The following is a 15,582-nucleotide window of genomic DNA, read 5'->3' as shown; positions in this document are numbered from 1 at the left end:
CAGAGGGGGGGGGGGGGGAGAGAGAGAGAGAGAGAGAGAGAGAGAGAGAGAGAGAGTACTTTGGAATAAGACAGAGTACTGTCTTTAGAGTTTCTGTAACACGGTAATATAGTACTTGATAAAGTGATGGAGTAGTTGACAGTAAGGGGAGCAATGAAGACGAAGAATAAGCAAAACTACCGAATGGTGTAAAGGCCTACAAAATATAATAAGAAGAGGTCATTTTATGAATTTTTTTGTATAAATCTATAAAAAAAAATGTCTTACTAGAACGAGCCGCTTATATATATATATCATTCTTATTCGTTTGCCCTTACCTTTCTTCCACACGATCTGCTTTTATATACATATATTTGATGGTCTATTTTTAAACTTTCTTTTTCGGACCCAGGAGAAATCAACTATCTCACTGTGATGGTTCCCGCCGTGCAATGTGTATTTACCAACTCAGTATCAGTGGAGCTTTTTGAAAATCTGCAAAATAATATTTTCTTATGTAACGGGTTGGTCGTGTCTCGCCAGTGCAAAGTGAAAATAAAAAGGGGCCCTGAATTCTGTCTAATCTTAATTATATGTGGATTAAATCCGCTCGAGTCGCGTCGTGTTAATTATACTTGCGAAATTGCACGTGAAAAATACATTGGTCACCTCTTTTTGGTTGGTAGGTCAACGAGATAATGAGATTAAGATTTGCCTCTGCTTCCCTCACTTTTATTGCTCTATAAATTTTAATTATCTGGCATTATCCAACCTCAGGAAGACATTAAGGTCCTAGTATTATAAACACAAGATACACTCAATGTACGTGCTAAGAACAGATGTACGTTATCTCTAATTATATATATTACAATTCAGTAGTGCCACCTTTACCGTGAGCTTTTTCCAACTTCTAAGCTTGACTTTTACTTATAAAACATCATACCACCTTTAAAGATTATTTATTGAGTCGATCTCATCGATTGCGTCAATGGCAACTGGAGATTAGGGATCTTGATCTTCGGAAAGGAAATTCACTGCGGAAAATGTCCCTCTCAGTAAACGGATGAATCATTTTGATTCCTGTTCCGCTCTAAAAAAGAAATGTAGAAACCTTTATGGCCACTTGCCACCCTAAGTTTATATCCCATTTCGTGGGCAGTATTGAAGATCACATGCAGCTTCACAGAAATGGACTGTACAGTGTTGAACAGAATAGTAAGATTGAACATATAATGGAACAGTTTGTCTACTTCTATTTTTTATTCTTTTGGACATAGCCTTACGTGGCAGGTGATGATTATACTAACTTCCGCCCCTTTTGACACCTGCTAAACAATAAACTAGAATAAAATTTGTTTGAATATTTTAACTGGATTCTTGTTTCATAGTGTTTATGAGCTACCTTAGACGGTACACAAAATGTACTTCTATTTGTCCAGGAATTCAAAGGAGTTCCATTCTGCATATGCAGGTTGCCTATATATTTTTCATTGATTTTAATAGCTTTCAATCCTCCGAATAGAAATATGAAGGGTGATTTTTCAAACAGCTTTTATTAATAACTATTAGGTTTTTTACAAACTTGCCATACTTTTAATTTTGTTAGCCAATTTAACTTCGTAAAGATTCTATAAATTGTTTAAATTGAATGTTTGTATGTTAACTATGACGTTTTTCTGGAAATCTGATAGTAGTATATCGATATATTTTTATGCCCTAAGCATTATTTAGCTGTTCGTTTCGTCTTTTTTTTTCTTTTCTAATATTAATATCCTTAGTATTATGTAATAAGTAAAGCTTCGTCAGCTGAATGGTATCAAAACGGAGGAGCTCTGCTCCCTTCTTGAGGCGTAACGCCTAGTAAGTCGTCGATCTTCAAGCTGCGTGTGAACGTCATTTAATTCATAAAAAAAAAACAGAACTTAAGAATACGTGAACATTATTGTCAAAATAGAATTTGGAATATAGTTCCTATTAACGTTTTCTTCTTAAGAAGTGTTGTTTGTAATTTTTATTAGCTCCATGGCATAATAATGTAGAAGAACTTTTTGCGACTGTTGAGAAGCAAAAAAAATTACTTTAACCAATGCATAGTATAAAAAATGGATAATTATTAATAAAAATATTAAATAACAATTGAACTTTTCGAAAAATCATCCTATACGTTCATATACTTGGATAAAAATCTATCAAAATCAATAAAAAAAGGTTAGGAGATGTCGATATGCACGCGTTACCCCCTGTGACGGCCAGACTGATGGATTCGGTTAAGAAAAGAAAAAAGAAAATAATACACAGACTCTTATGGAGAAGTTTACTGGATGTTTTAAATCTAAAAGAAAATTGTTCACTCTGTACTGTTGTTGGCTATAGGATATCCAATAAAAATAAATTCATCTGGTCATATGTCAGCGATTAAACGAATGTTAGAAGTCCGTTAAGAATTTTATTAAATTCCAAGATTTACGGAGTATTTCGTTCTCAATTTGCCAGAGAAGCGGGCACGAAGCAGAGGGGAGATGGTGCCGCAATAGGAGAGAGTGAGAAAAAATAAAGTGAGACTGTCAAGGGAAAAGGATAGAGTCGCATATAGGTCGAATGGGCAGCAGGGCTGAATCAGTAAAAAGAGGATATGAATGGGCGGGCGAATGTTAGCAGAAGGGAGGAATAAAGGAAGGAAGGAAGGAAGGACAGCAGAAAAGCAGAAAGGCAAAAAGGCTGGATAGAAATAATACGGGAGTTGCGTTTTGCGATACGACCTCCCGGCATTGGCCGCTCTATATTAACCCATATTAAAATATGGGTAGCGATATCAACTCGTATTTCAGCCGTGGAACTGCCGGAAAATCCTATACCGTATGAGAATAACAATATGAGTACAATTTTCCACGAAGCTTTCTAGCCCACCTTCTGCGTAATTCACTTCCGCCGGTGAATGTAGACTTTATTACAAAATTTTTCTTTCCTCTGCCTGCATCAATGTCAAACAAGTCACTGCACAGGACGTTTCGATGAAAGACTCTCGACGTCGCTCCTACCCTTTCCTATTACTATCTTTAACAACAGAGGCAAAACACGAACCGATGATCATCGACGACATAACTCTCTTATTTTGTTCGGTAGTCCTTTTCTCTTAGATTAAAAGAAAATTACCTTTTACAGCATTACTGTCCGAGACTCTAGAGACGCATCATCGCCTCGAGTGCACCAGGTACTTGGAGACGGGCTCTATCGCTTTACAATGTCCTCAAGGTACCACGATAAGAATCACCCAGGCCCACTACACGGACTCTCCCGATATGCTTTCTCAAACGTCCTGCTTGTATCCGGTTACGGAGAAACACAATGACTTGATGGTACGGAATTGCAGCAACGTCGTCAAGGTGAGCACAGTAACACAGTACAAAGTACTTTAGAAGTAAGAAGAGAACACATAGCCAGAAGCATTCGCTGGAATAATCGAGCAGCCATTAGGTGAATAAAGAGACGTTGATTTCATTGGACGAATCAAATCTGAAAAAAAGTAATGAGAAATATATAAAAAATTTTATTCGTATAACTTTGTTTGCACGTCAAAAATTATATTACTATAAAACTCTGTAGCGTGACGAAGACGGTGCTACGTGCGCATGAGATTATCCACGTCCGAACACGTTAAGCTGTCTTTTTAATCTTTTACCAATTTGCTTCTAAATCTTAGAAATTTTCTCGCAGTTGGACATTACGTAGCTATATTGCCCAGTCCACTTGGGAAGCAACAGTTTCGATGCGCACGATTTCATTAGGTAAACAGTTTTCTAGGAAAATGTTTAAGCGCAACATTTGCCTGTAGACCGTATACTACGTAGTTTAGACCCGTGGGATAATTATTTCCTTGAAAGCTCAGGAGTAAGAGAGTAAATTCGTACCGAGGATAAGAAGAAGAAGTGGGTAAATACTGAGAGTAGAATAATTTAACAGAAATTGCATATTCCACCTCCAGGCCAGCAACCCAACTTTCCAGCAAGCCCTCGAGGAAAGCACGAGAAATTAATACATATTTTTTCTCCTCTCTCCAAGTCCTTCTACTTGGGAATCCCGTTATGGCATTTTTTTCACTTAATAATTTACCCTTAAAAAATACCTGTCTAAGCTTGGACAATTTCGCACCCCAAGGACGCATTCAACTCCCAGGGTTGTGTATCGTGATCATCCACGTTATAAATGAGTACACTGTTATGCACCTGCACTGGACAACGATCCTCTTTCATTTCATTCTCCAAAGAAGGTGGACTGGAGGGTCAGGACGTTGAATATTTCAGCCAGTCGTTTTCTCTTCTCAGTCTCATTGCTCATTCGCCCTCCGTGTCCTCCTCCTGTCGCACGCTAATAATTCAGCGTTACCTCGAGAGCGTCGTCGAGCACCCCGATATCATTCTGCGAGGCATGAACGTATCTCTGGGAAGGACAAGAGAAAGAAAATCAAGATATATCATTTCGACGCTACTTCAAATACTAGACAGCCGTTAACTGGATTCAACCAGAAATACGTTCCCTTGGAATTTCTCTGAGAATCTTCTTGAATCCCCATTATCCTTACCGCGAGCTGTATACACTATGTACTATATATATCCTACAGGATATCGTCCTCGGACCTTTTTATGTTTTCCACAATTTTTCTCAACAAACACATTTTCTCGCTTACACGAACACAGAGCCCTCGTCCTCAGAGATTCCCATCTGAGATCAATAATCTTAGCATATAATACTCATATATTTTTCTAGACAATAATGGCCAGATTCGAACGGCAAATAATAAATATTTCAATATTTAAGTATTCTCTTACGGTTCCATATCCACTTCGTTCCCGCTCTTGGTAAGGATTTGAAACAGATCCTACATAACAAGAGAGTTGAATGCATACATATCATTGACGGGAAAATCTCTGAAAATAAAATTTCGTCCGTTCAAGAAAATTGTCAAGAGTTCTCTGTACATTGATCGATTTATAACACGGATAGGTGGATGTTTCGGTATAGCTTAGATAACAGTACGTAATATAGCATCTATCCCATCTTGAAAACTGATTGAACGGTAGCTATAAGGTTACATTCCATAATGGAAGGTTGCAGCGATAAGATTCTGCAGTATATAAATGTACAGTAACGCAAAAGAGAGAGAGAGAGAGAGAGAGAGAGAGAGAGAGAGAGAGAGAGAGCTCATGAAGCATAACCATACATAAAGCGTTGTGTATTTTCTTTACACAGTCTGTATGGCTAAGATAGGGTATTGCTGGGTGGTAAAGTAAAACTCTAAGGCGGTTTATAGAAGGGTAGTGCCATCGCATTAAGGTTCCTATAAGCGGTTTAACCTTGTAATCCACTTTAAAGAAGGACACCTGTGTCCTCTACGCGAAATCCAAAAAATCTGGAGCTTCCTCAAGCGACATACTGCATGGCATCTTACACGGTAATTCTTCGGCGACTTAGGAAAACCAAAATGAATGAAAAAGAACACTGCACGTGAATTTTCAATCCGTTATGTAAGCGACTCTTGCAAACTTCGCTATCAGCACAGTAAAGATTACTGATCGACACTTGTTTTCTTGACAAAAAAAGGTGAAAAAGTAGAGTCATTATCCTCCAAGGGATCTGTTATATTTTTTCCACTTTTCTTTTTCTTCGCATATTTGTCTTAACAAGTAGTCTTGTTTGCCAAGGTGAGAAAGGATGAGAGGTCGAATACCACGGACTTAGCTGAGAAAAATTTCGGCGAGCCCTTCTACTCGATTCCTTAAGCTGATTTGCCTATCGCTTCTCACATCAGTGGAAGGACATGGTACACGGCATATATATCACAATGTGTATTTATTACACGCTGATCCCCTGAAGGAAAAGTAAGCTTTGGCGAAAAATAGTCGCCAATAAATCATAGAGGCTCTTCTCACCCTTGGCAGCGATCAGTAAAGGATGTCAATTCGTGTGTGTCGCCAGCAACGAGAAGCAGTGAATACACGAGAAACGCAAAATCCGAAAAATTGTCTCTGGCTCAATGTGTAGCAGCCGTTAAATTTACGGATGGTAAATTCCTCAAGGATAACCTAACTGATGGTGTACCCGGGCAGATGGTGACTGGGGTACCTGTCTGGATACGCGATATATCGACGTAAAAATGGTCAGATCTACTATTTTTGTGAATTATAGGATAAATGAGGAAAAAAAGAAAAATGAAACGAATGGCCATGTGCGACTGCATGCGAAAAATACTCCACAGGGAGATTCCGAGAGTCGACTGAATATTTACTGGTAGATTACGAGCGCAGACGGAAAAGAAAAACATAGATCCTTTCAAAAGATGGTCAAAGCTTTTTTTATATTTCTTTTTTATTTCTCGTTTCATCATTTGTATTGCCGTTTATATAGGGATAACAATTGCATTACTGTACCTCTTTTTGATGAGTGCATTCAAGTTTATATATACTTTCTTGAAATACTAGGCAGTGTACGAATATGTGATAATAATAAAAGTCGAAAATAAAGCCTCGCCGCTCATTAGGTTCAGCAAGATAGACAAAACAGAATATAAAATAACATAGCAAATATTACAGACCGGAAGTTAAAGTTAAGTTACTCAAAAAGAACAAGACAAATGAAGGAATAAAAAAGAAGAATCAAAATAAACTCAAGGATCTTTTGTGGAAAACAAGTCAACTATATTGAAAAACAATGTGATTATTTCTATTAAAAAAATGTAAATCAAATTATGCATATAATTGATAACAACATAAGTCAATTAAAGAAAACCAGAAGACACTTGTTGCGTAGGGCGTTCAATTGTTGAGTTCAGTTTTCACTGTCCAAATGAAGATCTATTTGAATCGCTTTAACTTTGCGATCAGGGATTTTTTCCATACAATGAATTCAAGCTTCAGATGAATATTATGAATAATGCGTACGATCATTGGCACTTTTAGAAAATATATTAAAAGAGTAGACAGTTCGGTAAACAGTAAAGCTACGGTAATAACGTAATAAAAGCTAAAACCTCATTTAAACTTATTCAAATTTGTACTATACAGTTGTAAATAGAAATTATTGTTTGCGTTCAGCCCCACGCTACAGACGTCTATATGTCTTTAACATGAGATTCAAATTAATAAATTAAAACTATTCGCGCTTTAATCGTGAGTGATTAAAACAAATACGACATTACGAGCAAATACGAAACACACCGATGGTCCCTCCATTTGGCTAGCTGATTAAGCCCGTTCGTTTCCCTAGTATGAATAATACATTTTTCAGAAATGAATGCGAGTAGCATAGCGTAGTACGCAAAGGCCAGACTAGACGCGTCAGTCAGAGAACATACATTAGCGTCCACTCGAAACTCCACAAAAAACTGAATACACGAACCAACCACTTTGTCATTGTCAATGCTGCTGTTGCTTTCCCTCATTCTCTTATTTTCCATTCATTTTTTTAACGTTTCATAATTTTTACCAACACTTCTCCTTTGGCTTTTTTTCACACGCGTCATTTTCTTTCTTTTCTTCTTTATCTGCGTTATCCAACTTTTTTCCTACATCCAGTCGTCACGACGAGATCATCCTGTCTGTCCAGCAAATCCTTGTTTCTGCCTGCTTGCTCTTTTAATTTGCTTTATATGCCTCTTTCCTCTTTCTTTATTCTCTCACACGTTATTATGCAGTAATACAGTTTCTAGGTTATGCGTGGCTTCCAGTTCGTCGCGTGCCTCTCACTATTGTTAGGTTAGGTTACGGCGTGACAATGGAACTTCCTGTTTAGTGCGGAAGCGTCAATGGATATTAATTAGAAAATATCTTTGTAATTAGAATGTGCAACGATGCAAGTAAGGTGTACCATCTTGTATATAAGGTATAGAGGGATGTTAGATATATACACATCTGTGTGCATGCATGATACTTAACAAGAGTAAGGATAACGATGCTCGCGATGATGTTCTCTAGAGTCTCACGATCATCAGAGCCATTAACCCAGTTTCTGAAGCTTTCGGGGTATAGAGGGAGAACATTCTCTCGCTCTCTTTCTCTCTCCCTCAGATATTCTTGTCATATGTCGGGATGGCATCATGGAGGCTGTACACGTTTCAGCAGCATCTTGTTCGACTGTCGAAAAAAAGATAACTTAGAAAAAGGTCTCAACACATTTCCAAAGGCTTCACAAGACAACAGAACCTTTCCTTTCTGCGTCTTCTGAGAACTTTCAAACATCCTTGTATATGCGGACGGAATGTTTCCAAAGAACGTCAGGAGAAGTTGTACTTGCAAATAAAAAGAAATTAATCGTACCTCAGGAAGAGTAATGGCTACTATGGGATCATGTGTTCTTTTTTATCTTGGTACTTCTTCTTCTGTGAGCGCCCTTGCGTGAATGATTCTCGCCCTCTTCTCCCGGTGGATCGCGCACAACTACGAATAAAAAAAAAAGAATACATGTATCATAGATAGGGACAGTATTGAATCTCTAGCAACTTTATTTGAACTTTCAAAAAAAAAAAAGTGTAACCATTATAACGAACTGGGAAAAAAAAATAAAAAATGAGTGGAATACTGATACACATCGATAATTTAAAGCTATAAATATTTTATAGTACCTATATTTATTCTGTCAGATGCTGGAACAGTACTCTCTGCTGCAAACTGTTGTGGAGAATTGTCAAAATAAAGGACAGTGCGAAGTCACCAGGAGTCAGATCCTTAAAGACGGATCGTGCACGGATTATCTATTTCGTGAAGGACCTCTATTCATTGAATTAGCCTACAAGTGCGGACCCTGTAAGATATTTATCTTGTTTGATTGTATTTTTCTGCATCACACTTAACTGCTATAATACCTTCGTTAAAACTATTAAATCTTGACTTACGTTTGCAGTTGAATTTCGAAGCATCGTGGGCTGTGATAAAGAGAACATCACTCTTTCCTGTAATCCTGGAAGTCGTGTCGCCGTTTACAGTGCTGCATACGGTAGAATAAAATACCAGGATTTTCGCTGTCCTCAGCCCCGCGAAGTGCCTCAAGAAAGTAAGTTTTTCTTCCCACTGTACATTAGTTAGTTTACTTTAAAACTTTGGATTCATTTAGATTCTTACATACGTTGTTAATGATTTCTTGGTTTACCTTTTTTGAAGCGTGCATCATTGAGAGCGGAACCAAGAGTCTTCAAGAAGTTTGCCACGGTCGCAAAAGCTGTAACATAACAGTGACTCCTGAATTATTCGTGAGATCAAAGGACAAAAATCCTTGCGAGCACGATAACACAAAACCGTACCTCACCGTAGCATACACTTGCGGTGAGTTAATTTTCAAATAGACTGACTGATTCGGAGTATGTACATATGTCCGCTAGGTGGCAGGACGTGGAACAATCAATTCGCAAATATAGTGCATCTCTCAAATGCATATAGCAAAGTAATACTTCTAGGTAACCCTTTTAATCCACCAAATTTTCTACACAGAATATAGTCATGTGCGGCTTTTACTGAACGATCACGGGATGATGTAAATACGAAGCAATGGCGAGGTTAAATAAAAATTCTTTTCGATTATGATATGAGGTACACTTAAACCATATTTACTATATACTTTGGTAGATTATGAAGAGGATAAAGTTATTTTTCTTTCTTGGCACAGTGAATGAAGCAATCAGGTATAATCAACATTACCGATTGTTCTTACACTATAATTTCATCGTTTAATTTAGCAAATGTGACTGTCAGGTGAGCATTATATATTTCGTGATTCAATTTCAGGTAAAATTGCAGCAAAATTTATGTATATCTGTCTATCTGGGTTAGCACACTAATTGAAAGGGTTTATTAATTCATTCTGAAAGACGAGTTGCATTACATCAGGACAATCTCCATAAAGAACTTTTTTCTCCTGTCAAAAGGTTTACTATAAATAATTGAAATGATATAGAATTGATTGATTCATATTGAGTAAGAAGGATAATCTTCTAAAAAATAATCTTCACGAAGATAGATTACTCACGAACATATTTATAGTTAACGAAGTAAAAAAAATAGCCAGTTAATACTAAATATCTTGGGAAATCTGTGTGACTACCGTGCAATCGAGTCTTGCGAATCGATATTGATTAGAGAACGAAATCCGATCAAAGGATAGCATTGTTTCGCTTGCTCGTTGTACCGTTAAAGTGGAGTTCTCGCATTCTATGGCGGAGCGGAACCGTGTGCTCCTTGAACTATGCCAACAAGGGACTCAAGTACTTGGATGAGAATTCGTGAGGGCCGCCTGGCAAACAGCCGGGTTTATGGCTCTATTTATTCCCCAGGGAGTCTACTGGTATTCCACGCCGTGTACGACTTCCTGGCATATTACTACTACTAGTAGTACTCTTAGTAGTACGAGCGATACAGTGCTCTTCAACTCCTGGTGAATTAGGTCTTCCTATGTATACTCCGTTTGGTGCCATAGTGTCTCGCCAATGTTTCTCTGTAACACATATACATATATGTATATATATATTTCATTCAAAGTTTGTAATGCGTGAGGTAGCTGTACTCCTGACTATCTTAGAGAGTAGAGTATCTAGAGAGTGTAGAGTCAGTGCACGCGTTCAATGTGTCTTTTTGACAGTTCGCAAACAATGCAATTAATCGCATAAAAATTCTTATCAAATCATACGTGGCTTTTCATAAAATCATGCAAGGAAATATATGGTGAAGTAAAAAAATAAAATATTGTACATTTCAAAGCAAAACCACTTGTGACCTGTTAGAGACTTCATCGTTTTTGATCTGTCATAAAACTATTGAACGCCGACTGTATCTTTCACAAACAGGATGCTGGAAGCTTCCACTTGGAGTTCAGATAAATCTTTAATTTTGAAGATGTCCTATTTCCATTTTTTTCATGCTTTCTCCAAATCGTTGTTTATTTCTTAAAAAAAAATACAGATGCACAGCGGTATACTTCAGATCCCTTACACAAGAGTGTTTTAGGATCCCGTTACAGGTCCTTCTAGGTCTCAACATTTTTTGAAGTGCTTATTGTACTGCCATGTTTTCGTCCCAGCCTACTTCGAGTCTAACTGAAATATCAGGCATGTCATTAATATATCTAAAACGTCCCGTGCTACTCCACTTATTCCAACAGGATTTCAACTAATTTTCTTCAGATTCGTAAACCCTCGTACCAAAAGTCCTGACTATATTCGTATCTTTTCTACTACTTTCTCGCGTTCCCCATCTCTCTTTTCTCTGCGTCTCTGTCGCGCTCATTCATTCCCGCTTAGACACAGCTATGGTTCAGCACGTTATACATATATCCACAAGTAAGCTGGGTTGTTCTATGTGCTCGCGCAGTATTCGATTTCAGCGTATCCGGCAGTTACCACGTCCTTTATTACTTTTTGCATCCACTGACCCGTTATTCCATTTGGCTGTACTTCCTATGGGACCCACGACTTTCTGGTTCTGCCGGATAACCGTTCGGCCGTTCCATAGAAAGATTAGCGGTCTCGTTATACACATAGTATACGTACAATAACCTGAGAATATTCAACAGTTTACAACTTTTTCTAGCAAAAGCTCGCGTATGTGTAAGACATACAAGTTGATAAATATAAAAACGAAAACAATGATAGGAATGCAGAACAAAAAGTAAAAATATCACGCTCTGTGATTTACCTGCTTAAGCAAATATATCAAAAGCCTGTTATGTATGAGCACGGATTTCGGTGGCAAATTCCCAGGGGTTAACGTCCCATGTTGTTTTCGTGATATTTGCATGCCGTGATGGCAAATAAATGTTCATAACATGTTTCACAAAGTGCAAGGGGGATGAGAATCGAAGGGAAGCAAAGACGAAAAACAAAGAAATAAGGGAAATAAATAGAAATATGAAAGTATTACATGCATACTAATAAGCGATAATCATACCGTAGTGCCCTACGGAGTCCTTACCGATGAGTATAAATTGAAATCGCCTTTGGACGAGGACGAAAACCCTAATGAGCTTCAGCTTCTTGAGGAGAAGCATTTCGATAATGCTGTCTTCGGGACGGCTTTCAGCCCAGGACCTCGTTTGATTGTGCCACCTTCCGCCACCACTGAACCCTCCTCCAGGAATCCTCTTCTAAGGCCGCCCCTATCCAACGGTAAACCAATTGTTCTTAGCTGGTTTTTATAATGAAAAAAGGACTCGATATCGCTTTTAAAAAGTAATGATTTAAGTATGAAACCGACTTTTACTTTCTGTTCCTCTAGAAGGTGCTGCTGGACATGCACCTCAGGATAGGGATGAACACGAGAGTATGTTTTACGTCCTTGCTGGTGTCTGTTCCGGAATCCTAGTTGCGCTTGGCATGATTCTTGCCAAACTGGTGTTTCATCAATTTCAAGGACGTAGAAATCGTCACAGGGAGCTACATGCATCCAGGACGAAATATCAAGACGACATAACCGCTATCGAGGCAAATTTGGATCTGACTTCAACATCTACCATACAAAAGAAAAGGTAAGTATAATCAAGATATTTTCATAAAGTTTTTATACAAAATATATATATATATACTTTATTCTTCGATTTTCGCTCTTCGTTCATTGTACATACCATCTTCTTCTGACGTCTCTTCATTTGGAATCTAAGATCTAAAACAATAATTTTTATTAAATATCTACAATAAGTTAGAAATTAATACTATCTCGATTATAAGAGATTTTCTTGAAAGCACGCAAGATATAATACTAAGCAAAACGATTCAAAAGGACCCTTTTCTATCAGATAGTAAAAGGACCTTTATCAAGTCCCCTGTCAAGCGATTAATAAAGTGTCCTTTATCTAGTGGCCGGCTTTCAGTTGAATTCGGAAGGAACGCAAGATACGCCCAAGGATAAGCGTATCCTCCTTGCGGTAAATCGGACTACCGTAAACATTTGGGTTCTTGAGTTACGTAGGATGGAGGCAAACAAGTAAAAAAAATACATGGCTTATGTCTGGTCGTTTTTCTGCATGACTAGGAATGTTCCCCATGTCGTGGAGGATACCATCCTTAACAGGAGAGACTCGCAGTACCCTTCAAAGCCGACCGGATCTCCAGGAGGATTCCACGAGACCAGTCTGGCCTGTACGGAGTCTAGGTCGAATCCCATGAGAGGACAGTCATTCTATGAACCCGCGTGACATCCGAAAAGTGGCCGCCTTCCTGATCTTCATCCGGTGGGAGTGATCTACGTCGCATCTAACGACGGTAGTACGGATGATGCACCCGGAACTGACACACCGGAGAAGCTCGAAGGTCGTCACGCGAATAGGATACCCAGAAATGTAGACAGCATAGCCGACGAGTCCGGCAAATGTTCTAGGATCTATTGTTTTTGAACGACTGAGTAACTTCTTTTTTACAGGAATTTATAAAAGTAAAAGGAGCTTCTCTGCATATTGCTACTACCACTTTGTTTCTTTTTTGGATCCCTTTGCCTGTTAAACGAATTAAGATGGTCCAATATATCGTCCAGAAGACGTTTTCGTACCTACTTTTGTACAGACTTTGGCATAGGGGAGTAATAATAGCAGGAGAAGTCCTTGTTCATACTAAAATATAGTTGGAATTCATCCAGGACTCCATCAAGAGAATTTTCAAAGGGGGACTAAAAACATAACGGAATGTATTCCTAAGATACATAAATGTAATATACCGTGTAATATTTATGAAAAGTTTGTAAATACTCAATGGTTCGTCGTTCGACAAAATAAATGCTGTGTGTAACGGATTATCGACTAGTTACCAGGTAATTTTAGAATTGACCATAATATAGCGTGACAATCGAAATATTTACCCCCTCCTGGTGTCTTGTCGTGTAACTTTAAGTTGAGCCTCCAACCGCCTAACTCTTCCCTTTTGCCTTTAGACGTGACACAAGGCACACGTGTCACATTTCGGAGCACGGCAGGTAACTCGGTGAATTTAATAGCTTTATAACTGTTCACTCGAATAGTGATATTTTTCTATTTCCTTTTTCTGTATAAAGCGAGCCAAAACTCCTAAGCAACATGGCCATTATATTAGGACGATTTTACGATACCATTCAAAGTAATTATGGCCAATACCGAATGGATGGAGGTAAATGCCATAAGAAATTAATCAACTTCAACGACTGCACCTATAACACTGAAATACCACCAGACGAACTCCAGGATCTATACGAGGTCAGTCGTGAATAAAACTATGAACGAAAAACTACGAATAATTATATACAAATCGAGTGAGTATGGATGAATGAATGTTTAGAGAATGCTATTTTAAATTTAACTGGAATTTTACGGTTCTGTTAATTGCGTTATATACATATATACATATATTGTGATTGATGCTGTTGTTGGCATCGCATAAATATAACACATTAGTAATATTACAGTACTGAATAATAAAGAGTGATACGGAAAGAAATTTTAAGAAAAAATAATTATATGCATAACTTACAGATGTACTATGACTCCTTAGAAATTGGGCAAAGTAGTAATCACTGTTCAAATAAACATGGTTCGACGGTGTTTATCTTTTTCTTTTTTGTTTGTTAGATTTATTTTCCTCACAGAATCAAGTTTTAAAAGATCATGTGGACTATGCTTTCACCAGAGTCTAACAAAACTCAAATACCTCATAGTATATACGGGGTGTCCCAAAGTTACCTGACCAACGGGGTATGGCGGTGTTCGGGAGGCACCACTGATCACGAAAATGACCTTCTTTTTGTCCGGAAGTTCATAGTTTTTAAATGGGAGCAGGTCAAACTTGATCAATCAGAACGAGGCGTCAAGAGAAACGTAGGCACCTATGAACTCTGAGTTTTCTTCCCTCGCTTTTGTTTCTCGGTGGCTTCGGGCAGGCTGACGTCAGCCGAAGACATGCCTAATGGAAACAAGAAACAAGCTACCGAAAAACAAAAGCGAGGGAAGAAAACTCGAGAAACGTAGGCACCTACGAACTCTGAGTTTTCTTCCCTCGCTTTTGTTTCTCGGTGGCTTCGGGCAGGCTGACGTCAGCCGAAGACATGCCTAATGGTCTGAGTTTTCTTCCCTCGCTTTTGTTTTTCGGTAGCTTGTTTCTTGTTTCCATTAGGCATGTCTTCGGCTGACGTCAGCCTGCCCGAAGCCACCGAGAAACAAAAGCGAGGGAAGAAAACTCAGAGTTCGCAGGTGCCTACGTTTCTCTTGACGCCTCGTTCTGATTGGTCAAGTTTGACCTGCTCCCATTTAAAAACTATGAACTTCCGGACAAAAAGAAGGTCATTTTCGTGATCAGTGGTGCCTCCCGAACACCGTCATACCCCGTTGGTCAGGTAATTTTGGGACACCCTGTATACTTAGTTTTTTAAGGTATAGATGCACAAGTTACGTATTTCAAACAATCAACTCAATGCTAATAGCAACATATGTATAAGTAACTGTTATATAGTCTAGAATTATCTAATTTATTTGCTCTTAAAGTTTAGTTCGCCGATTGCCGCTTAACGCGCCAGTAGTCGCGTAGGGTGTCTCAGCGTTGAACGAAGGGGTAAATATCTTCTTATGGGATATGGTGTCGCGCGAGCTGGGGTGTCATGGAAACTTAAGGAT

At 38.4% G+C, this 15,582-nt stretch overlaps 1 protein-coding gene and 3 long non-coding RNA genes across 6 annotated transcripts in view; 1 reads left to right on the top strand and 3 right to left on the bottom strand.

Moving 5' to 3' along the window:
* LOC107271236 overlaps positions 1 to 3,205 on the bottom strand; it is a 6,205-nt gene extending 3,000 nt beyond the window's left edge. Inside the window, exons 1-2 of the long non-coding RNA XR_001538574.2 lie at positions 3,133 to 3,205; positions 318 to 474 (exon numbers count right to left, since the gene is read on the bottom strand). This is a non-coding gene — a long non-coding RNA (uncharacterized LOC107271236). The remainder of the gene's footprint in view (positions 1 to 317; positions 475 to 3,132) is intronic.
* Positions 1 to 13,737, top strand: part of LOC107271234 (protein eva-1 homolog C) — a 16,759-nt gene extending 3,022 nt beyond the window's left edge. For 2 of the 3 annotated variants that reach the window (XM_025088479.1, XM_025088481.1), the window contains 7 exons: positions 3,142 to 3,362; positions 8,612 to 8,774; positions 8,872 to 9,021; positions 9,129 to 9,290; positions 11,909 to 12,121; positions 12,231 to 12,480; positions 12,984 to 13,737. In XM_025088479.1, coding sequence (XP_024944247.1) covers positions 3,142 to 3,362; positions 8,612 to 8,774; positions 8,872 to 9,021; positions 9,129 to 9,290; positions 11,909 to 12,121; positions 12,231 to 12,480; positions 12,984 to 13,146 — 1,322 coding nt within the window. In that variant the 3' untranslated portion in view covers positions 13,147 to 13,737. The remainder of the gene's footprint in view (positions 1 to 3,141; positions 3,363 to 8,611; positions 8,775 to 8,871; positions 9,022 to 9,128; positions 9,291 to 11,908; positions 12,122 to 12,230; positions 12,481 to 12,983) is intronic. The other variant, XM_025088480.1, reaches the window with a different exon arrangement.
* Positions 6,502 to 9,202, bottom strand: LOC107271235. Its single transcript, XR_001538573.2, has 5 exons — positions 9,118 to 9,202; positions 8,864 to 9,038; positions 8,594 to 8,772; positions 8,289 to 8,408; positions 6,502 to 8,105 (listed from the first exon to the last, which is right to left on the bottom strand). It is a non-coding gene; the product is annotated as an uncharacterized LOC107271235 (long non-coding RNA).
* Positions 9,307 to 12,341, bottom strand: LOC112494884. The gene is made up of 3 exons (XR_003060811.1): positions 12,210 to 12,341; positions 11,928 to 12,111; positions 9,307 to 10,455 (listed from the first exon to the last, which is right to left on the bottom strand). It is a non-coding gene; the product is annotated as an uncharacterized LOC112494884 (long non-coding RNA).
* Positions 13,738 to 15,582: the final 1,845 nt, after the last annotated feature.

The sequence above is a fragment of the Cephus cinctus genome, unplaced genomic scaffold (assembly GCF_000341935.2).
Source record: "Cephus cinctus unplaced genomic scaffold, Ccin1 Ccin1_scaffold0929, whole genome shotgun sequence".
NCBI lineage: Eukaryota > Metazoa > Arthropoda > Insecta > Hymenoptera > Cephidae > Cephus > Cephus cinctus.
Note: the sequence above shows the minus strand (reverse complement) of the source record. Positions and strands in the feature narration are given on the sequence as shown.